Source organism: Vipera ursinii (genome assembly GCF_947247035.1).
Source record: "Vipera ursinii genome assembly, chromosome: 1".
NCBI classification, from domain to species: Eukaryota; Metazoa; Chordata; class Lepidosauria; order Squamata; family Viperidae; genus Vipera; species Vipera ursinii.
Window position 1 is genome coordinate 190,059,458 of NC_139512.1, and position 20,257 is coordinate 190,079,714.

General features: G+C 44.4%; 2 protein-coding genes across 2 annotated transcripts in view; one reads left to right on the top strand and one right to left on the bottom strand.

Moving 5' to 3' along the window:
* Positions 1-1,314, bottom strand: part of COL4A1 (collagen type IV alpha 1 chain) — a 154,987-nt gene extending 153,673 nt beyond the window's left edge. The window contains exon 1 of the mRNA XM_083349205.1: positions 1,135-1,314. Within this exon, the coding sequence (XP_083205331.1) occupies positions 1,135-1,224 (90 nt within the window). The 5' untranslated portion in view covers positions 1,225-1,314. The remainder of the gene's footprint in view (positions 1-1,134) is intronic.
* Positions 1,315-1,488: 174 nt separating this feature from the next.
* COL4A2 (collagen type IV alpha 2 chain) overlaps positions 1,489-20,257 on the top strand; it is a 217,172-nt gene continuing 198,403 nt past the window's right edge. Inside the window, exons 1-3 of the mRNA XM_083348207.1 lie at positions 1,489-1,575; positions 1,975-2,054; positions 2,212-2,275. Of these exons, the coding sequence (XP_083204333.1) occupies positions 2,011-2,054; positions 2,212-2,275 (108 nt within the window). The 5' untranslated portion in view covers positions 1,489-1,575; positions 1,975-2,010. The remainder of the gene's footprint in view (positions 1,576-1,974; positions 2,055-2,211; positions 2,276-20,257) is intronic.

Consider the following 20,257-nt stretch of genomic DNA (forward strand, 5'->3'; position numbering starts at 1 on the left):
AAGGTAACGATGGCCCAGAAATTTTAAACAATGGAAGCTTTTATGACCTTACAGGTCATATAAGCAACTGATGAAAGCGACTGATTGGATGAAACCATGTTCTCCAAAGTACTAGACTTTCAATTTAATCAATAGTTTGAAAACAAAAACAAAAAACGAATCTCCCAACAGCACTAAAACATCCATCTTGTCTAGATAGAAGTTAAGTTTATAGAGTTACATGCACTTTATTCCTGATGTAAATATGGATTTGGAAATTCCCACAATAGTGAGATTACATTGTTCCATCTCTAACACTCCAATAAATCTGTGAGTGGGTTCCCATAACATAGTATCAGACTAGAATGTGGAAGGCTAATTTAAGGGTCATTGTGGTTTGTAAGCATAGGTAATTGGTTTCATTCAGAGAAGCATTCAGTTTATTGACTGTGAGTTACCACGAGTTACCACGAGTTATGCAAAAATAGTCTCTGTGTGTCTGTGGCTCACTTCAGAGGCATCGTAAGGATGTGTCGAAACAATACATTTCCAGCAACCTGAACAAACGAAACTGAACGGCAAAGTAGCAGGTTGTCAAAATTCTCACGTGTTCCAAAACTAAAGTGGTTGTTTTCAAACACAAAGGCAATCGCGTCACCTCAGAAGTTAAGGCCAAACATTTATACGATAGCAACAATGTATTGATTTACAAATGTACTAAAACCACTAATGCCTGCAAGGGCTTTGAGGTTGCTATTCAAATAAACCAACAGATCTGTAATGAGTACATCATCACTCCCACACATACCGCTTCTGTACATCCGCTGAAATCTGTCTTAAAACCTGACACCAGGACTAGCTAGCCTAGGAGGCGACGCCAGATTCCCCTGCCCTGCCTTCTGCATCGGGAGCGGCTTTAGCCGCGGCAGACATCCGCGCCCGAAAAGAGAAAGACCTCCTCGTGTGTGGTCTCTTCGGGGGGGGGGGGGGCTGCTGGCTATCACCGGATTTGGGACGTTCAAAAAACGCTTCTCCGAGACGTAGCAAAGGCTTCAGCCCAGGCTCCGAGGGTGGGGCGGCCGGGTCCCGCTGACGGAAAAAGGGGAGAGAAGAGCCAAGCGAGCCGTCCGAGGCAGGCAGGCAGGCAATACTCACCCCCGCCGCCTCCGACCAGGACCGCCGCCCTGGAAGGAGCAGCGCCGCTATGAGGAGCGCGATGCCCGGCCCCGCCAGGCTGCTGCCCATCGCCGGCAAAGCGCCCGTCCGTCCCACCGGTGCTCACACGTGGCCGTGCCCAGCGGGGCTGAGAGGGCAAGCTTCCTTTCCCGCGTCCCGCCTGGAGCGTCTCTAGCACCGGAAAGGCGAGCTCGATTCTTGGGCCCCGCTGGTGGGCGGCAGCGGCCGCTCCTTTCCCCGCCTGTCTCCGCCTCCCCCACCCCCGGCCCCGGCCCCTGGGACAGCGGGAGAGCCAGGAGAGCCGGCCGAGGAGGAGTCGGCCGGTTCCACGGTCTCCCGCGCCCGTTCAAAGCCAGGAGCCCGGTCGCCTCCGGAGGAAGGAGGCGGGCTGGTCGAGCGGCAGCCTGAGGGAGCTGGAAGGTGAGTCCCATTACCTGCCAAGGGCGCTTGGAGCCCGCCTCGGGAGTCGCTCCTTCTCGCTCCCGTCGTGGCTCCGGATGCCGGAAAGCTCCTCGGTCGCTGCTTTCGAGCGTCTCGGGGCTCCGGGTGTGTCTCCCAGCCCCGCGCTAGCCCGGAAAGCCCCCCGAGGGGAAAAGGGTCTTCCACCCGGCGCGTGTGTTCCTGAGGGAAGCGCAGCTTTCCTTAGGAGGCGGGAGAGGCGGGGAATGCCCTCCATCATCAACCTGGGGAGGGTGTGTGTGTCTCTTTAGCCTCTCCAGGAGGAAGATGCCGCTTAACTTGACTCTGGTGATCCTTGGCAGGTTCCTCCCCCGTGAACAATGCATGCCTCTGCCCGACTGTGTTCCCTTTGATTTCTAGGACCATCCTTTTTCAACAAGGAGAAAATAAGCAGACATGAAAAGTACCCCACGCTTCAGCTTAGGATGCTGGACCGGGCAGTAAGTAGATCTATTTCTTTCTGCGGTTACTGCCGTTTCCACTGGAAGGGAAAGTATTGTACCCTTTTTTTAAAAGTTGCTGTAAGACATTCAAAAAAGAGCCGGCCCAGGAAATAAGGTGGTGAGTTATAACTGTTTCAATCTTGTCTTGGTACAGGGATATGCAAATTATCCTCCTGGTGGGATTGACTGTGCTTCTTCTTCCTGCCGGCGTACAAGCTGTAAGTATATCATCATAAAAAAAAAAAATCAAAACAAAACCATGAGAAACATTTTTAGGGGTTCCTTCCAAATCAAACTAATTCTGTTGCTAATGTTCTTCAATCGTCTTTGCTGTTTTTCAGTAGTGCACTTTTTACTATTTGTTTTCCTATAAAACAGTTTGAACTCTCCTCCCCATTTCTCTCAGGTCAAAAGTATGTCTTAAACTATGAATACAAAGTATTTTTAAGGCACAGCGTTTAAAAATGTAACTCACGTGAATTGATTTATTTCATATCTGTTTGAAAACAATAAGGAAAGTATCGGTCATGTTGGTTTTTATCCCCTTCATGGATTACTGCCTTGTCGTGGCGAAGGGGCTTGCGTAATTCAATGAAGCTATGAGCTATGCCGTGCAGGGCCACCCAAGACGGACAGGTCATAGCAGAGAGTTCTGACAAAACGTGATCCACTGGAGAAGGAAATGGCAAACCACTCCAGTATCTTTGCCATGAAAACCCTATGGACAGTACCAAAAGGCAAAACGATATGACGCTGGAAGATGAGCCCCTCAGGTCGGAAGGCGTCCAATATGCTACTGGGGAAGAGCAGAGGGCTAGTACTAGTAGCGCCAGAAAGAATGAAGCGACTGGGCCAAAGCCGAAAGGACGCTCAGCTGTGGATGTGTCTGGTGGTGAAAGGAAAGTCCGATGCTGTAAAGATTTTTTCTCCATAGGAACCTGGAATGTAAGATCCATGAATCAAGGAAAGTTGGACGTGGTCAAACAAGAGATGACAAGACTGAACATCGACATCTTAGGTATCAGCGAACTAAAATGGACAGGAATGGGTGAATTTAATTCAGATGACCATCAGGTATACTACTGCGGGCAAGAATCCCTCAGAAGAAATGGAGTAGCCTTCATAGTCAATAAAAGAGTAGGAAAAGCAATACTGGGATACAATCCTCAAAATGACAGAATGATCTCAGATCGAATCCGAGGCAAACCATTCAATATCACAGTAGTCCAAGTCTATGCCCCAACCACCAGTGCTGAAGAGGAAGAAATTGACCGGTTCTATGAAGCCCTACAGCACCTTATAGAACTAACACCCAAAAATGATGTCCTTATCATCATGGGGGATTGGAATGCTAAAGTAGGAAGCCAAAAGATAACTGGAATAACAGGCAAGTTTGGCCTTGGAGTACAAAATGAAGCAGGGCACAGGCTGATAGAATTTTGTCAAGAGAATACGATGGTCATAGCAAACACTCTTTTCCAACAACCCAAGAGACGGCTCTACACATGGACATCACCAGACGGTCAACACAGAAATCAGATTGACTATATGCTCTGCAGCCAAAGATGGAGAAGCTCTATACAGTCAGTAAAAACAAGACCAGGAGCTGACTGTGGCTCAGACCATGAGCTTCTTGTTGCAAAGTTTAGGCTTAAACTGAAGAAAGTAGGGAAAAGCACTAGGCCACTCAGGTATGAATTGAATCATATCCCTGTTGAATATACAGTAGAGGTGACAAATAGATTTAAGGAATTAGATCTGATAGACAGAGTGCCTGAAGAACTATGGACAGAGGTTCGCGACATTGTACAACAGGTAGCAACCAAAACCATCCCAAAGAAAAAGAAATGCAAGAAAGCAAAATGGCTGTCTGAGGAAGCTTTGCAAATAGCTGAGGAAAGGAGGGAAGCGAAAGGCAAGGGAGAAAAACATAGATATGCCCAATTGAATGCAGAATTCCAGAGAATAGCTAGAAGAGATAAGAATGCCTTCTTAAATGAACAGTGCAAAGAAATAGAAGAAAACAATAGAATAGGGAGGACCAGAGATCTTTTCAAGAAAATTGGAGAGATGAAGGGAACGTTTAATGCAAAAATGGGCATGATAAGGGACCAAAATGGCAGGGACCTAACAGAGGCAGAAGAGATTAAGAAGAGGTGGCAAAATTACACAGAAGAACTATACAAGAATGAGCTTAACGTCCCAGATAATCACAATGAGGTGGTCACTGACCTCGAGCCAGACATCCTAGAATGTGAAGTGAAGTGGGCCTTAGAAAAGCTGAGCAACAACAAAGCTAGTGGAGGTGACAGTATTCCAGCTGAGCTATTCAAAATCTTAATAGACAATGCAGTAAAAGTGCTACACTCAATTTGCCAGCAAATTTGGAAAACTCAACAGTGGCCACAGGATTCGAAAAGATCAGTTTACATTCCAATTCCAAAGAAAGGCAGTGCCAAAGAATGTTCAAACTATCGCACCATTGCACTCATTTCTCATGCTAGTAAAGTCATGCTTAAAATCCTACAAGCTAGACTTCAGCAGTATGTGGATCGAGAACTACCAGAAGTACAGGCAGGATTTCGAAGAGGCAGAGGAACTAGAGATCAAATTGCCAACATACGCTGGATCATGGAGAAAGCTAGGGAATTCCAGAAAAACATCTACTTCTGCTTCATTGACTATGCTAAAGCCTTTGATTGTGTGGATCATAACAAACTGTGGCAAGTTCTTAAAGAGATGGGAGTACCAGACCATCTTATTTGTCTCTTGAGAAACCTATATGCGGGTCAAGAAGCAACAGTGAGAACTGGACATGGAACCACTGATTGGTTCAAAATTGGGAAAGGAGTCCGGCAAGGCTGTATACTGTCGCCCTGCCTATTTAACTTATATGCAGAGCACATCATTAGAAAGGCAGGGCTAGATGAATCAAAAGTTGGAATTAAGATTGCCGGAAGAAATATCAACAACCTAAGATACGCAGATGATACCACTCTAATGGCAGAAAGTGAAGAAGAACTAAAGAGCCTCTTGTTGCGGGTGAAAAAGGAGAGTGCAAAACTTGGGTTGAAACTTAACATTAAGAAAACCAAGATCATGGCATCTGGCCCTCTCAATTCCTGGCAAATAGATGGGGAAGAAATGGAGGTAGTGACAGATTTTATTTTCCTGGGCTCCAAGATCACTGCAGATGGGGACTGTAGCCAAGAAATTAAAAGACGCTTGCTCCTGGGGAGGAAAGCCATGGCAAATCTAGACAGCACACTAAAAAGCAGAGACATCACCCTGTCAACAAAAGTGCGTATAGTCAAGGCTATGGTCTTCCCAGTTGCAATGTATGGCAGTGAAAGTTGGACCATAAGAAAGGCTGAGCGCCAAAGAATTGAGGCCTTTGAACTGTGGTGCTGGAGAAGACTCCTGCGAGTCCCTTGGACTGCAAAGTGATCAAACCGGTCAGTCCTAGAGGAGATCAATCCCGACTGCTCTTTAGAAGGCCAGATCCTGAAGCTAAAACTCAAATACTTTGGCCACCTAATGAGAAGGAAAGACTCACTGGAGAAAAGCCTAATGCTGGGAAAGATCGAGGGCAATAGAAGAAGGGGACGACAGAGAATGAGGTGGCTGGATGGAGTCACTGAAGCAGTAGGCGTGAGCTTAAATGGACTCCAGAAGATGGTAGAGGACAGGAAGGCCTGGAGGAACATTGTCCATAGGGTCGCGATGGGTCGGACACGACTTCGCAGCTAACAACAACAATGTTTTTATTGATGTATTAAAAAAAACTAAACAGCCCATAGTTGCAGAATATTACAACCAATTGAAATATCACAAGTTTTCCAATTCTCCAGGACCTCTTCTGAAGCAACTCATGAGGTAGACAAAGTCAGGCCGGTATGAACTACTTTGACTATGTGTGCATGAATGATTGACATGCTAACAAGCCAACCAAAGTTTAGGCCACCGTGTTCTGTGTACCTTGCCTCTATGGCTAGTTTATGGAATAGTTTATATTTTATGGTAATCCCCAAAGCAAAAAAGTTATATAAACAAATCATGATTAAGGTAATTATGGATTTGGATCTTTTGGAAATACAGACAACAACTGTAGAAATCTCTCCCTCTATTCACAAAGTGCCTTCTCGAGGTATCTACTGTATCCAGTTATCAGGTGACTAGAAGTGCTTTAGAGAAAATAACCCAGTGGCCTCCAAGTAGCTTCCATTTCTTTCTTTGGACCTCTTCCCTGCCCCACATGTGTGGGATAGACACATTTTTAACAAGAAAAGATATGGGTGCTGATCACTTTGCACTCTTTCTGAGTGCTCCACCTCCTTCAAAAAGGAAAAACGGGAGGGAGACCATTGCTGCTGCTTGTTAAGGGAGAGACTGTGGATTGCATAAGACCAGCCAAGGAAAAGTTCATGAAAATGAACAAGCTGTAGAGGGCATAGAAAATGGCCTTGAAGGATAGAAACAAGAGCTGCTGCCAAGACAATGATTAAACAAGGGATCTCATCCCACAAAACTAACTTCAGTAACATGTCACATAAGCCTTACACAAAGATTGATGGAAGAAAGAGGGAAGCATATGTTTCAATGAAAGTAGTTTTAGACCTCTAAGAGAGGACTTTTCAACCGGTGGTACAGGTACCACCTGTGGTACATTGGAACCTGGCAGGTGGTACGTGACCATCCTAGAGAAGTGGTAGTGGGGAGGGAAATGAGCTGAACCGGTGGCAGCACCGCAAAAGCCAGACCGAGAGATGGCTGGAGCTGCAGGACTGTCAGGGCTCAGCAGAAACGCCAGGATCAGTGCCGGGCTCCAGCTGATTGGCCCTTCTTCGGGGCTGAGTGGAAGTGCCAGGATCAGTGCCGCTTTCCAACTGATCAGCATTTCTTCAGGGCTCAGTGGAAGTGCCAGAATCAGTGCCGCTTTCCACCTGATTGGCGCTTCTTCAGGGCTCAGCAGAAGAGCCAGGATTAGTGCTGCTTTCCAGTTGATCAGTGCTTCATCGGGGCTGTCAGGGCTCAGCAGAAGCGCCAGGATCAGCTGGAGCCCGGCGCTGATCCTGGTGCTTCTGCCGAGCCCAGAAGAAGCACCAATCAGCTGGAACCCTGCCCCTACTCTGCAGAGGGCAGATCCCCATCATCCCCAGCCTGGCAGAGGTCTTCCTGCTGCACCGTTGCAGACAAAGGGGGGCTCTAATGAGGAGGAGGTGGAGGAAGAGGATTTAAGCAAGCTTAGCAACTGGAGTGGGGATCCCCCCAAAAAACAAACATGCTTCTTGGGTAACCTCCCAGCATGACAGAAGTGACCATGCACCCAGCAGATGGGGGGGGAATAAAAACCAAACACCCGCAGCCCCGCTCCTAATCCTCAACAGAAATGCTCACAACAACAAAAACCTCAGACAGGAGGAAAAGCGCGGCCAGGCGGGCAGGAAGGTGTCTTGCTCAGGTCTGGCTTGGGGGGGGAAGGGGGTAGCTTCACCCCCCCAAACGCTGCTCTCTCACAAAGGTAGGATGAAAATTCCAAAAAAATGACAAGAGAAAAAGGTTAAAACAGAAGAGTAACTCGTGATGGTTTGCTTCCCCACTTCCTTCTAGCAATTTAAATATGTAAAAACCACAAAAGAAAAACTTGGCTTTCTTTCACTGTAATTCAGAAGGGAGGAACGGGAGGATTGGGGGGGGCGTTGTTTGTTTCAAAGGAAGGGAAAGAAGGGATTTGGGTCTGTGGGGGGGCAGCAGGTAAACGGTGATGGCACATGGCTTCTGGTGTTGGGTTGGTGGTGTTTTTAAAAGAGCAAAACAAGGCAAAAAATAACAATCCTCCACTCCACCCCCAAGAGCTGTATGCAGATGTGATCTTTTTTTTTCTTGTTCAGAAGAGACACTCTTCTGTTTTAACCTTTTTTCCTAGTTGTTTTTCGGAGTTTTCATCCTGCTTTTGTGAGAGGGCAGCATTTGGGGGGGGGGGGGTGAAGCTGCCCCCTTCACCCCCCCCAGGCACCAGCCGAGCAAGACGCCCACCTGCCTGCACTCTTCCCCCTTTCCGAGGTTTTTGTTGTCATGAGCATTTCTGTTGAGAATTGGCAGTTGTTAAATTAGTAACACGGTTGTTAAGTGAATCTGGCTTCCCCATTGACTTTGCTTGTCAGAAGGTTGCACAAGGGGATCACATGACCCAGGGACACTGTGACTTTCATAAATATGAATCAGGTGCCAAGCGTCTGAATGTAAATCACAAGACCCTGGGGATGCTGCAACTGTCATAAGTGAGAAAAATGGTCATAAGTCACTTTTTTCAGTGCCGTTGTAACTTCAAACAGTCACTAAGTGAACTGTTATAAGTCAAGGACTGCTTGTATTTTATCACTTTTTTCCCTTTTTTTTTGGTCATCAAGTTTTTGACACCTTGCTAGGCGACTGGTTGTACTTGGATATTGCCATATCCTAAAAGTGGTACAATGGGTGAAAAGATTGAAAAACCTGCTCTAATCCATTGGTCTGGTCTGCCTTATATGGCTGGCTGAAGCAGATAAGCAAAACGAGAGTAGTTCAGCTTAGGAGGCAGTTGCCTGGAGTTAGTCAGTGGTCACTGTGCATGAGTGAGCACCCATTTGGGGGTGGGGGAGAGGAGGAGGAGGAACCTATGATAGACATGCAAATTGATGTATTAGATTTGTTCTCTGAGACCTTACACAGCAAGAGGTATGGAAAATAATCCTGAATTTGTTTGGGGACCTAAACTCTATTTTAGCTGTTGGCTATATTCCTGTTTTTTAAATGTCATCTGTTTTTCTATAAAATAGGCTTTTGTTGGAGAAAGTTATTATGGGTTCTAGGGTGTGGTTTCTATTTAAAACTTTTCAAGTTTTTGTGCAAGTTACTGATCTGACATTTGGCCTTAGCATTCTTGTGAGCCTCACCATGATATTGAAGATTTTAGGAACCTGATTATAAATGATTACCTCATCCTCTTTTTGTGATGACCTTTCCCCAAACTTCCAGAACAGACTACTAACCCAAAAAGGTAGAATTGTTGTACATTAGAGACTCCTTAAAAATAAACAATATGAATTAACAGGGAAATTAAAAAGTACAAGAATAAGGCTAAATGTTTATATTTAGGGTCAATGTATGTAGTGATTGTCGTCATCAGCCACTCAATTGTAACTGACCCTAGGCCCCCTCTGTGGATTGGTATATGGTAGAATGTATTAATTTACCTCAGAGAAAGAATTAAATTTGTTTACATTGTAATTGGCTTTAATACTTTGCTTACCAATATATTTTGTGTGTGTATATATAATTTTAATAAACAAAATATATTTATATAAAATAAAATATACTTGTTTTAATATATATATATATATATAATTTATATTTTAATATATAACATATATTTAAAAATTTATTAAAAAAGAAAAGAAACATTAGTGAAAATAATTTTTTTTAAAAAAAACAGAAAGACCACAACAAAAAAAGAAAACAAAAAAGATACATAAAATACCTATACTGCTCAAAAAAAATAAAGAGAACACTTAAACAACACAATGTACTGTATTTAATAGTAGGATGTCTTATCTTGTGTTCCCTTTATTTTTTTGAGCAGTATATTTTACATAAAGCATTTGCTTTTTTATGCAGTCATAATCTTAAGAGATCTGTATATGAGAAAGATTGTTCTAAGCAAGAGAGCTTCTATTCACCCCTGAACCCATTCTACTGCATTCATTCTTTGTATGCCACCTGGAGACATTGAAAGTGAACTGAGCAGCCATGTAAATTTTCTTAAATAAATAAATTCATGAGCCAAGTGCTTCTTAATTTTCCTATCTGCTCATTTTAACTACATTGTGAATGGAATGAAATGTAGCATTAGCCTTGACAATGAACCTTTATATGAATGCTCACAAGTTGGTTTTGCTGGCCCTACAAATATCTTTCCATTCGCTGCCTTTCTAGTGTAACATGTAAAGGGGTTTTCTCTCTAATGGTTGCATGTGAAACTGAAAAACACGATCCTGAGTAAACAGGATCGCCAACCATACACCATCCTTTCTTATATCTCCACTATAGCAGAGCTAGAATATATGTTGTTAAAATTGGGAATTTTTGTATGTGCATGTCCATATAGACACAGACACACACAAGATTTTTAAACATTGAACTCAAATAATAAATCTTGTATTTGGGCTGCATCTTGGAAAGCATATATATTTCATTATTATTGTTATTAATATTATTAATATTAATATTATTAATAAACATTGCACAGTCAGCCAGATGTTCAGACTGGATTTGGCATTTTTGTCTGCCTATCGAGTCCTTACCAAGGACCTGGGATAGGCAGAAGTGGGTGTTTGATGGTGTTACAGATATCATCGCAGGATGGAAGCTGTTCCCAGTAAGGCCGTCTGATTGACTGATGGTGAATTTGTCAGTGCCAGTGGTGTTCAAGTGATGCTCCAGTTGTTTTGGGATTACGCCCAAGGGACCTATTACTTTTGGTACTACCCTTGTTTACCTTTCCCATAGTCTTACTATTTCTTTTTGTAGGTTTTGTATTTTGTTATGTTTTCCAGTTCTTTCTCTTGTATTCTGCTGTCTCCAGGCACTGCCACACCCACTATCCAGACTTTTTTTGTCTTTCTTATCAACAGTTGTTAAGTCTGGGGTGTTATGTGGCAGGTGCTATGTGTTTGAATTTTAAAATCTCAGAGCAATTTAACTTCATTTTCTATGACTTTCTCTATTTTATGGTCCCACCTATTCTTGTTTGCAGGCAAATGATATTTCTTGCAGATCTTCCAATGCACCATTGTTGCTACTTTGTCATGCTGCTGCTTGTAGTCAGTTTGTGTGATCTTCTTGCTGAAGCTTACCAGGTGGTCCACTGTTTCTTCAGCTTCTTTGTAAAGGCGGCATTTACTGTCTGTTGCTGTCTTCTCAATTTTGGCTTTGTATGCATTTGCCCTTAATACTTGGTCTTGTACAGCCAGTGTTAATCCCTCGGTCTCTTTCTTCAACGTTCCTGTTCTTAGCCATTGCCAGGTCTTGTTGTTATCTGCTTTCCAGCTATTTTTTTAATGTACTGGCTATGTAGTGCTTTGTCTTCCCATGCCTCCATTCTGTTCTTCATTTGGTCTTTCTTGTAGGCCAGTTTGGTCTCTCCAGTAGTCAGTAAGCCTTCCTGATATACTAACTTCAGTGCATCTTCATTATTGTCCTTCAAATATTCTTCCAAAGGCCTTTTTTCTTCTTCAACCATCTGATGTACTTGCAACATTCCATGCCCACCTATTTGCCTTGGCAAGTAGAGTCTGTCAATGTCACTGTGTGGATGAAGGGCATGATTCATTGTCATTGTTAAGTCCATTGTGGGAAAAAGCTGTTAACGCCAGACTGTCTTAGGCTTGTAGTGATGTTTGTTCGGTCTTCACACCTTACCTTCCAAAAGAGGAGATAAGCCAATTGCCCAGAGGTGCATTCCTCCCCCCCTTCGACCTGACATCAAGGGGAATGACACTTCAAAGAGCGTGTATGCAGAGACAGCAAAAGAGTTACATTGTAGCGATAGAGAAAAATAAAGAAGCAGCCTGCACCATTTCCCCCCTCTCCTCCAGGAGCATGGCAGAACTCAGAAGAATAGAAAGAATATAGTTAGAATTAGAATTAGAAAAAGGCCCATTAGAAATATGGGTTCTGACATCCTGCCTCCCTTAAAAATAGAGATCCATCTGTGAAGAAATAGAGACAAATACATATATAGGTTAATCTGGTTTGTTCGGGTATTCGGTGTGAAATTCCTTAAGCAGTTTAGGGGCTTTAATATGGCATTTGTGGACCCACTCATTTTGGGAGGATGGAAGGTGTTTCCACACCACTAGGTATTGAGTGGAGCCATGGTATTTCCTAGAATCTAGGATTTCTTTAATTTCAAAATGCTGCTCCCCTTCTACCATAATGAGAGGAGGGGGAGAAACAATGGCTGGTCTTAATGGTGACTGTTGCTCGCATTTTAAAATGCTGCAGTGGAAAATTGGATGGATTTGCCTGAGGGATTTCAGGAGTTCTAATTCTACTGTTGCTGGGTTTATAATTCTAACAATGGGGAATGGTCCTACATATTTGGGCCCCAGATTTTTGGATGGTTGTAAGGATTTTAGGTATTTGGTGGATAGGTAAACATTTTCTCCTACAGTAAAAGGTTTTGGCTCGATTCTCTTTTTATCTGCTTGCATTTTATATGCTTGCCTAGCCTCGTCTAAGGCTTTTCTGACAACTGACCAGGTATTTTTTAATTATGCAATCCACTCCTTTAATAAAAGGATTGCAGTTTCCGCAGACGAAAGTTCTGGCATTGGCTAGTTGGAACGGAGTGTAGCCTGTGCTGGAATTAACGGCATTGTTGTAGGCGACTTTAGTGAATGGGAGCAGGTCAGTCCAGTTGTTCTGCTGGTAATTAATAAAGCATCTTAAATATTGTTCTAGAACTGAATTTGACTGTTCAGTCCCACCATTCGTTTGTGGATGATGACTAGATGACAGTCCTTGGGTGGTCCCTAACAGAGTTGGAAATTCTTTCCAGAACTCCAATGTGAACTGCAGTCCTCTATCAGATATAATGCACTGTGGGGCTCCATGCAGTCGATATATGTGCTGAACAAACAGTTTTGCAAATCTTTGAGCAGGGGATAAAATGCACTTGATTGGAAAATAAGTCTGTTATAACCCAGATGACTGTGTTTCTGCTGCTATCTGGTAGTTCCACTATAAAGTCCATGGAGATCTCCTTCCAAGGCGCTGAGGGGCTTGCTACTGGCTGCAGCAACCCAGGTGACTTTCCTTGCAATCTTTTTGCTGAGGCACAAATTGAGCAGCTAGCCATGTAGCTTTCAATATACTTCTTGATTGATGGCCACCAAAATTGCCTTTTAACTAAGTGTAGTGTTTTCACAAACCCAAAATGGCCTGCACATTTTGAATCGTGGCATACCGGTAGTTGCATGAATGCAAGTCTCTGGCTTTTAGGTATGTATAATTTCTCTCCAACCCATGGTAGTCCATCTGTGATTGTGCATAGGTTTTTGTGGCTTAGGAACCATTCATTGGTTTCTAGTGCTTTTCTAAATTCAGTTCCTGCTTGGCTTCCTAAAGGCTTTTGATTTGGCTTGTGCTCGTGGCATTCTGGATAATGCGCCTGCCAGGAATTTTCTCTCCCCCCACCCCTCGGCAGGTATTTGAAATGGTGGAAGTGTTGTGACCACTGTGCTTGCTTATGGGTTAGTTTCCTGGGTGTTTTCAGTGCTTCCAGGTTCTTGTGGTCGGTGCACACTTAGAAAGGGATTTTGTTCCCCTCCAAAAAGTGCCGCCAAGTGAGGAGAGCCTATCACAGTGCATATGCCTCCTTTTCCCAGACTGCCAACCTCTGTTCTGTTTCAGTGAGCTTTCTTAATGTATAGGCACAGGGCTGCCATTCTCTTGTAAAAGTACAGCCCCAACAGCTACATTGCTGGCATCTTCCTGAATTACAGAAGGTCTGTTAGTACCGGGATGCCTTCATACTGGCTCTATGGAGAACAGCCTTTTCAGTCTCACGAATGTGGCTTGGCATTCTACTGTCCATTTTAGCAGTTGGCTCAGCTTGGGTTTTTCCCCTCCCCTGGTTTTCTGTAAATTTGTGACTGGCAAGGCTATTTGGTCAAAGGAGGGGATAAACTATTGGTAAAAGTTAGCAAATCCCAGGAATCTCTGCAATTGCTTTCTAGTGCAGAGCCCACTCTAGCACTGCTCGGACTTTCTTGGGGTCCATTTCTATATGCAGTATCTCAGATAGTCAATTTTAACCTTATGAAATTCACACTTAGAAAGTTTTGCATAAAGGTGAGCTGCCCGTAGTTTGTTTAGGACTGCTCTGACCAGTTTGACATGTTCGTTCATGGTCTCAGTGAATATAAGGATGTCATCCAGGTAAACAAGTATCCCCTTGTACAGGTGGTCCCTTAGCACGTCATTTATCAACTGCATGAATGCGGCAGGAACTCCTTGCAGCCCCAAAGGTAGAATCCGGAATTGGTAACACCCCAAGGGGCAATTGAATGCTGTCTTCCATTTGTCACCCACCTTTATTCTGATTCAGTAGTAAGCTTCCCTTAAGTCCAGTTTGGTGAAAATCTTTCCCTTCGAAAGGTGGGATAACATGTCCTTCATGAGGGGGAGAGGATATAGTTTGCTTTCACTTATTGAGTTTAAAGCCCTATAATCAACGCAGAGGCAGAGTCCCATCCTTCTTCTCTTGAATCAACACAGGGGCAGCAGTTTTCAGCTTTGCCAGCTGAATGAAACCCCTTTCTAAATTTTTATCTATGAATTTCTGCATTTCCTCCAATTCTTGTGGGCTCATGGAGTACAATCTAGGCTTGGAAAGTTTTTCACCAAGTCTGATTTCTATTCTACAGTCCGTGGGCCAATTCATCAGACCTTTCCTTGCTGAATACATCAACCAAGTCTCTATACTCCTCTGGAATTTCGAGTAGTTCTTTTTCTCCCCCTACTGCAGCTTTCTCAGTCAGGGCTTCCCTTGGTGGGGGCGGGGCTGGTGCCTTGGTCAACTCCCTTTTTGGGAATCTAAGCTCTGCCATCCTCCAGTCCACTCGTGGGTTCCACTTGGCCAGCTACTCCATGCCTAGGATTATGGGGCATTCCATGCCAGGGGTTACCACAAATGTTACAGTCTCTACATGGTTCCCCAGGGTGAGTTGAACTGGTAGCATTGCTACGGTGGCAGGCATCCCCCCTGCTATGGACCCATCTAATTGGCCAAATGAGATCAGTATCTTCAGCCTCCTCACCAGAATTCCTAAATTCCCCACTAACATTGGGCTTATAAGGTAGTGGGTGCAACCAGAGTCAATTAATGCCCTAACTTCTATGGCTTCGGGCATGACAGGGGCTAACAACTTTACTGTCTTGGTGAAGGGGCACAATGGGTCCTCTTACCAGGGGTTCATCCTCAGACTTGTCGTCGGATGAATGGGATGTCCCTCCAGTGTGGGCTGGAGTTCCCTTTCCTCGTGGAGTTGAGGCAGGGAACTCAATGGCCTCCGTGCCTTTCATGGCTGTCTCCTTAGGCTTTGCTGGTGGTTTTCTGGGCTTCCCAGCCAGGGCCCAGTCAGATTACCCAGTTAGGGTGCGAAACCGGCATTTGGTGACATGGTGCCCCTCTTTCCCACATTTGAAACATTCGGTGGTTCTTTTGGTGGACGAAAAGTGCTTTGCTGTCTTGCAGGGCTGGCTTTGATGGTGACTTCCCCCATGATCTCCCCCCTCTGTGTTGCCTCTTGGCCAGGTTGATCTCAGCTTCCTCAGCTAGGACCTATCAGTCTTGCAACTGATGAGGGTCTCCCCAAGGGAGCCAGGCATCGTAGAGGTCGTAATTCAATCCAGCTTTGAAATGGCTGAGCATGATGTCCTCTGGCCAATTCAGCTTGCTGGCCAGGGTTTGGAATTCCTGGGTGTATTCCGTCACTGGTCGTCTGCCCTGTTTCACCATCTTTATCTGCTCCCGGATTTTCCAGTTGGCTAAGGGGTCTTTGAACCGGCACCTGAGGGAGACCATAAATTGATTGAAATTCAGAGCTCCTGGGCATCTGAATCATGGAGGTCTACAACCCAGTCCATTGCGATGCCATCCAGAGCTGCTTGTATGATGTGAATTCTGGCTCAGTCAGTTGGGATGTCCTGGCCTTACTCCTTCATATAGTTAAGCACCTGGGTTAAGAAGAATCCCAGGCACCATGGGTCCCCACGGAACTTCATGTCTAGTAGTGGGAACTTCTGGATGGATTGGTGTCGTTTTTTCCGTTTGTGTCGCCTTCCTTCTCTGTCCATAGTTTCCGCATGACGGGGGATGGTTGCAGAAGTTTCAATGGTTCCATCGGAAGGATCTGGAACCTCAGATCGTTGGCTCTCCTGGCGGATCCCAGGCAGATGGTACCCTGGTATGGTTCGGCTTTCTCCTCCTTCATGGAGTCCAGGGCTATTTTCATCATGCCGATTGCCTGTTCCAGCAATCAGCTGGAGTGCCACTGGCGATCCTCTTTTTTATTATTATTTTTTTTAATCCCATTTATATCCCACCCTTCTCCGAAGACTCAGGGCAGCTTACAATTTAAGCACAAACCAATGTGCTTAGCAATAGCCTTCATTCTATGTATATGCCTGCTTATTAGGGCTTTCGCCCCCCCCCCAAGCGGCATTATTACAAAGTCAGCTTATTGCCCCCAACAGGCTGGGTCCTCATTTTACCTACCTTGGAAGGATGGAAGGCTGAGTCAACCTTGAGCCTGGTGGGATGCGAACCTGCACTAATTGCAGGCAGCTGGTGTTACTTAAGGAGGCATTAGCCCACTGCTCCACCAAGGCTCTTTGTCCTCACTGAGATGGAGAGAACTTTCCATCTCCTCCTTCCAGCCTGGCTGATGACTGCCCCATCCAAGCATCACCTTTGTGCCCTTCTGTCTTCCTTCCTTCCAATGCCCATTGACCACCTGGGCTTGTGGCGGCATTGTGTCACCACCTCCTCCGAGGAGCTCAAGGATCTGGAGCTGGAGTATTTGCAGGGGTCTGCTCAGCGGGAGGCTTCCCCCTCCCCATGGCAGGTTCCTCTCTCTCTATTCCATTGTCTGACATGATTTGCCAACTCCCCCAGTAAGGGCTTTCCTTCCGGGCTGACTGTTACTGCAGATCATGTCTAATGTCAGGGCCCATTTCAAAACCTCATCTTAAGAAAGCAGAATTCATGGAAGCAGTTTCTTCCAAAAGGAACTTTTATTAGGAGAAGCTGATAGCAGGCATAATAGACAGGATCTGAGGGTTTTCCACTCAGATCAATAGGTTAAAAGTGTCCCAAGCAAAACCACCCCTATAGTTCATCCAGTCAGTTCAAATGGGCCAATCCCCAGGTGTTAAGTCCATTGTGGGAAAAAGCTGATAACGCCAGTCTGTCTCAGGCTTGTAGCAATATTTGTTGGGTCTTCGCACCTTTCCTTCTGAAAGAGGAGATAAGCCAATTGCCCAGAGGTACATTCCTTTCTCCCCCCACCCCTTCGAGCTGACATCAAGGGGAAAGACAGTTCAAAGAGCGTGTATGCGGAGACAGCAAAAGAGTTACATTGTAGCAATAGAGAAAAACAAAGAAGCAGCCCACAGCATTTCCCCCCTCCCCTCCAGGAGGATGGCAGAACCCAGAAGAATAGAAAGAATATAGTTAGAATTAGAATTTGAAAGATCCCCCTTACAAATGTGGGTTCTGACAATTATGTTAGATTTTCGATTCTAGGCCAGCACTTTCATCACTATACCACACTGGCTCTTTTTCAAATAAGTAATGTAGCATTAAAAGAACTTCAGAAACAATTGGGAGACTTGACTAAATATGAAAACCTTACAAAATCTTACTCAGTTGTTTTAGCAACAGGCAGTCACCTTTCTGTCAGTGGCAAAATAAGAAAAGTGGGAAAATGAGCAGAGCATACAAATTACTGAAAGCTAGGTGGAAGGAGGACCATAGATCTCCTATCATGGCTCCATCCTGAAGACAGCAGATGTGAACATGAAGTCAACCAAGGGAGAAAGAAATCCCTGTGTCCTGCTTACTTGCCTGGATAAGAAGAAAAACATCTCTTCCAAACCAGGACAGGAAAGTATTTTGAAAGTGCTAGTCGGATGGCGCATCACAACCAAAAACCCATCTGTGCCTAGAAGGAAACTAGAGGAAAAGTGGGTGGAGTGGGGGAATTTGTGTGCCAGATAGAAGTGTAGCCCTCTGCTTTGATCCTGATGAAAGTGCGCCACACTGCTATTACATGGTATGTAACACTGTGGGCTGCTAATCCAATCAGGTGTAGCTGGTGTTTATAATGGAATTGATAAAGATTGATGCTGCATGTACCAAAACATGTGCTCCAGGAACTGAAATAGATAATTAAAAGACACACAAGGATATGGAGTATGGTTTCCATCTGCTGCAGAACATATCTCTTTCTTTTGAATATCTAAAGATACTAAGTTGAAGTGTTGCAAACATAAAAAAGTGACTTTAATGTTCTTCATTTCATGGAATTGCAAATATTATGCAGATATTAGTTGGATAAGTAACAGAATCATAGTGTTGGAGGGACCTTGAAGGTCTTCTAGTCCAATCCTCTGTCCAGTGCAAGAACTGTTGTTGTTGTTAGTTGCGAAGTCGTGTCCGACCCATCGCGACCCTATGGACAATGTTCCTCCAGGCCTTCCTGTCCTCTACCATCTTCTGGAGTCCATTTAAGCTCACGCCTACTGCTTCAGTGACTCCATCCAGCCACCTCATTCTCTGTCGTCCCCTTCTTCTATTGCCCTCAATCTTTCCCAGCATTAGGCTCTTCTCCAGTGAGTCCTTCCTTCTCATCAGGTGGCCAAAGTATTTGAGTTTTAGCTTCAGGATCTGGCCTTCTAAAGAGCAGTCAGGGTTGATCTCCTCTAGGACTGACCAGTTTGATCGCCTTGCAGTCCAAGGGACTTGCAGGAGTCTTCTCCAGCACCATAGTTCAAAGGCTTCAATTCTTTGGCGCTCAGCCTTTCTTATGGTCCAGCTTTCACTGCCATACATTGCAACTGGGAAGACCATAGCCTTGACTATACGCACTTTTGTTGACAGGGTGATGTCTCTGCTTTTTAGTGTGCTTTCTAGATTTGCCATGGCTTTCCTCCCCAGGAGCACACGTCTTTTAATTTCTTGGCTACAGTCCCCATCTGCAGTGATCTTGGAGCCCAGGAAAATAAAATCTGTCACTACCTCCATTTCTTCCCCATCTATTTGACAGGAATTGAGAGGGCCAGATGCCATGATCTTGGTTTTCTTAATGTTTAGTTTCAACCCAAGTTTTGCACTCTCCTTCTTCACTCGCAACAAGAGGCTCTTTAGTTCCTCTTCACTTTCTGTCATTAGAGTGGTATCATCTGCATATCTTAGGTTGTTGATGTTTCTTCCGGCAATCTTAATTCCAACTTTTGATTCATCTAGCCCTGCCTTTCTCATGATGTGCTCTGCATATAAGTTAAATAGGCAAGGTGACAGTATACAGCCTTGCCGGACTCCTTTCCCAATTTTGAACCAATCAGTGGTTCCGTGTCCAGTTCTCACTGTTGCTTCTTGGCCTGCATATAGGTTTCTCAAGAGACAAATAAGATGGTCTGGTATGCCCATCTCTTTAAGGACTTGCCACAGTTTGTTATGATCCACACAATCAAAGGCTTTAGCATAGTCAATGAAGCAGAAGTAGATTTTTTTCTGGAACTCTCTAGCTTTCTCCATGATCCAGCGTATTTTAGCAATTTGATCTCTAGTTCCTCTGCCTCTTCGAAATCCTGCCTGTACTTCTGGTAGTTCTCGATCCACATACTGCTGGAGTCTAGTTTGTAGAATTTTAAGCATAACTTTACTAGCATGAGAAATGAGTGCAATGGTGCGATAGTTTGAACATTGTTTGGCACTGCCTTTCTTTGGAATTGGAATGTAAACTGATCTTTTCCAATCCTGTGGCCACTGTTGAGTTTTCCAAATTTGCTGGCAAATTGAGTGTAGCACTTTTACTGCATCGTCTTTTAAGATTTTGAATAGCTCAGCTGGAATACTGTCACCTCCACTAGCTTTGTTGTTGCTCAGCTTTTCTAAGGCCCACTTCACTTCACATTCTAGGATATCTGGCTCGAGGTCAGTGACCACCTCATTGTGATTATCAGGGACATTAAGCTCATTCTTGTATAGTTCTTCTGTGTAATTTTGCCACCTCTTCTTAATCTCTTCTGCGTCTGTTAGGTCCCTGCCATTTTGGTCCTTTATCATGCCCATTTTTGCATGAAACGTTCCCTTCATCTCTCCAATTTTCTTGAAAAGATCTCTGGTCCTCCCTATTCTATTGTTTTCTTCTATTTCTTTGCATTGTTCATTTAAGAAGGCATTCTTATCTCTTCTAGCTATTCTTTGGAATTCTGCATTTAATTGGGCATATCTTTCTTTTTCTCCCTTGCCTTTCGCTTCCCTCCTTTCCTCAGCTATTTGCAAAGCTTCCTCAGACAGCCATTTTGCTTTCTTGCATTTCTTTTTCTTTGGGATGGTTTTGGTTGCTACCTGTTGTACAATGTTGCGA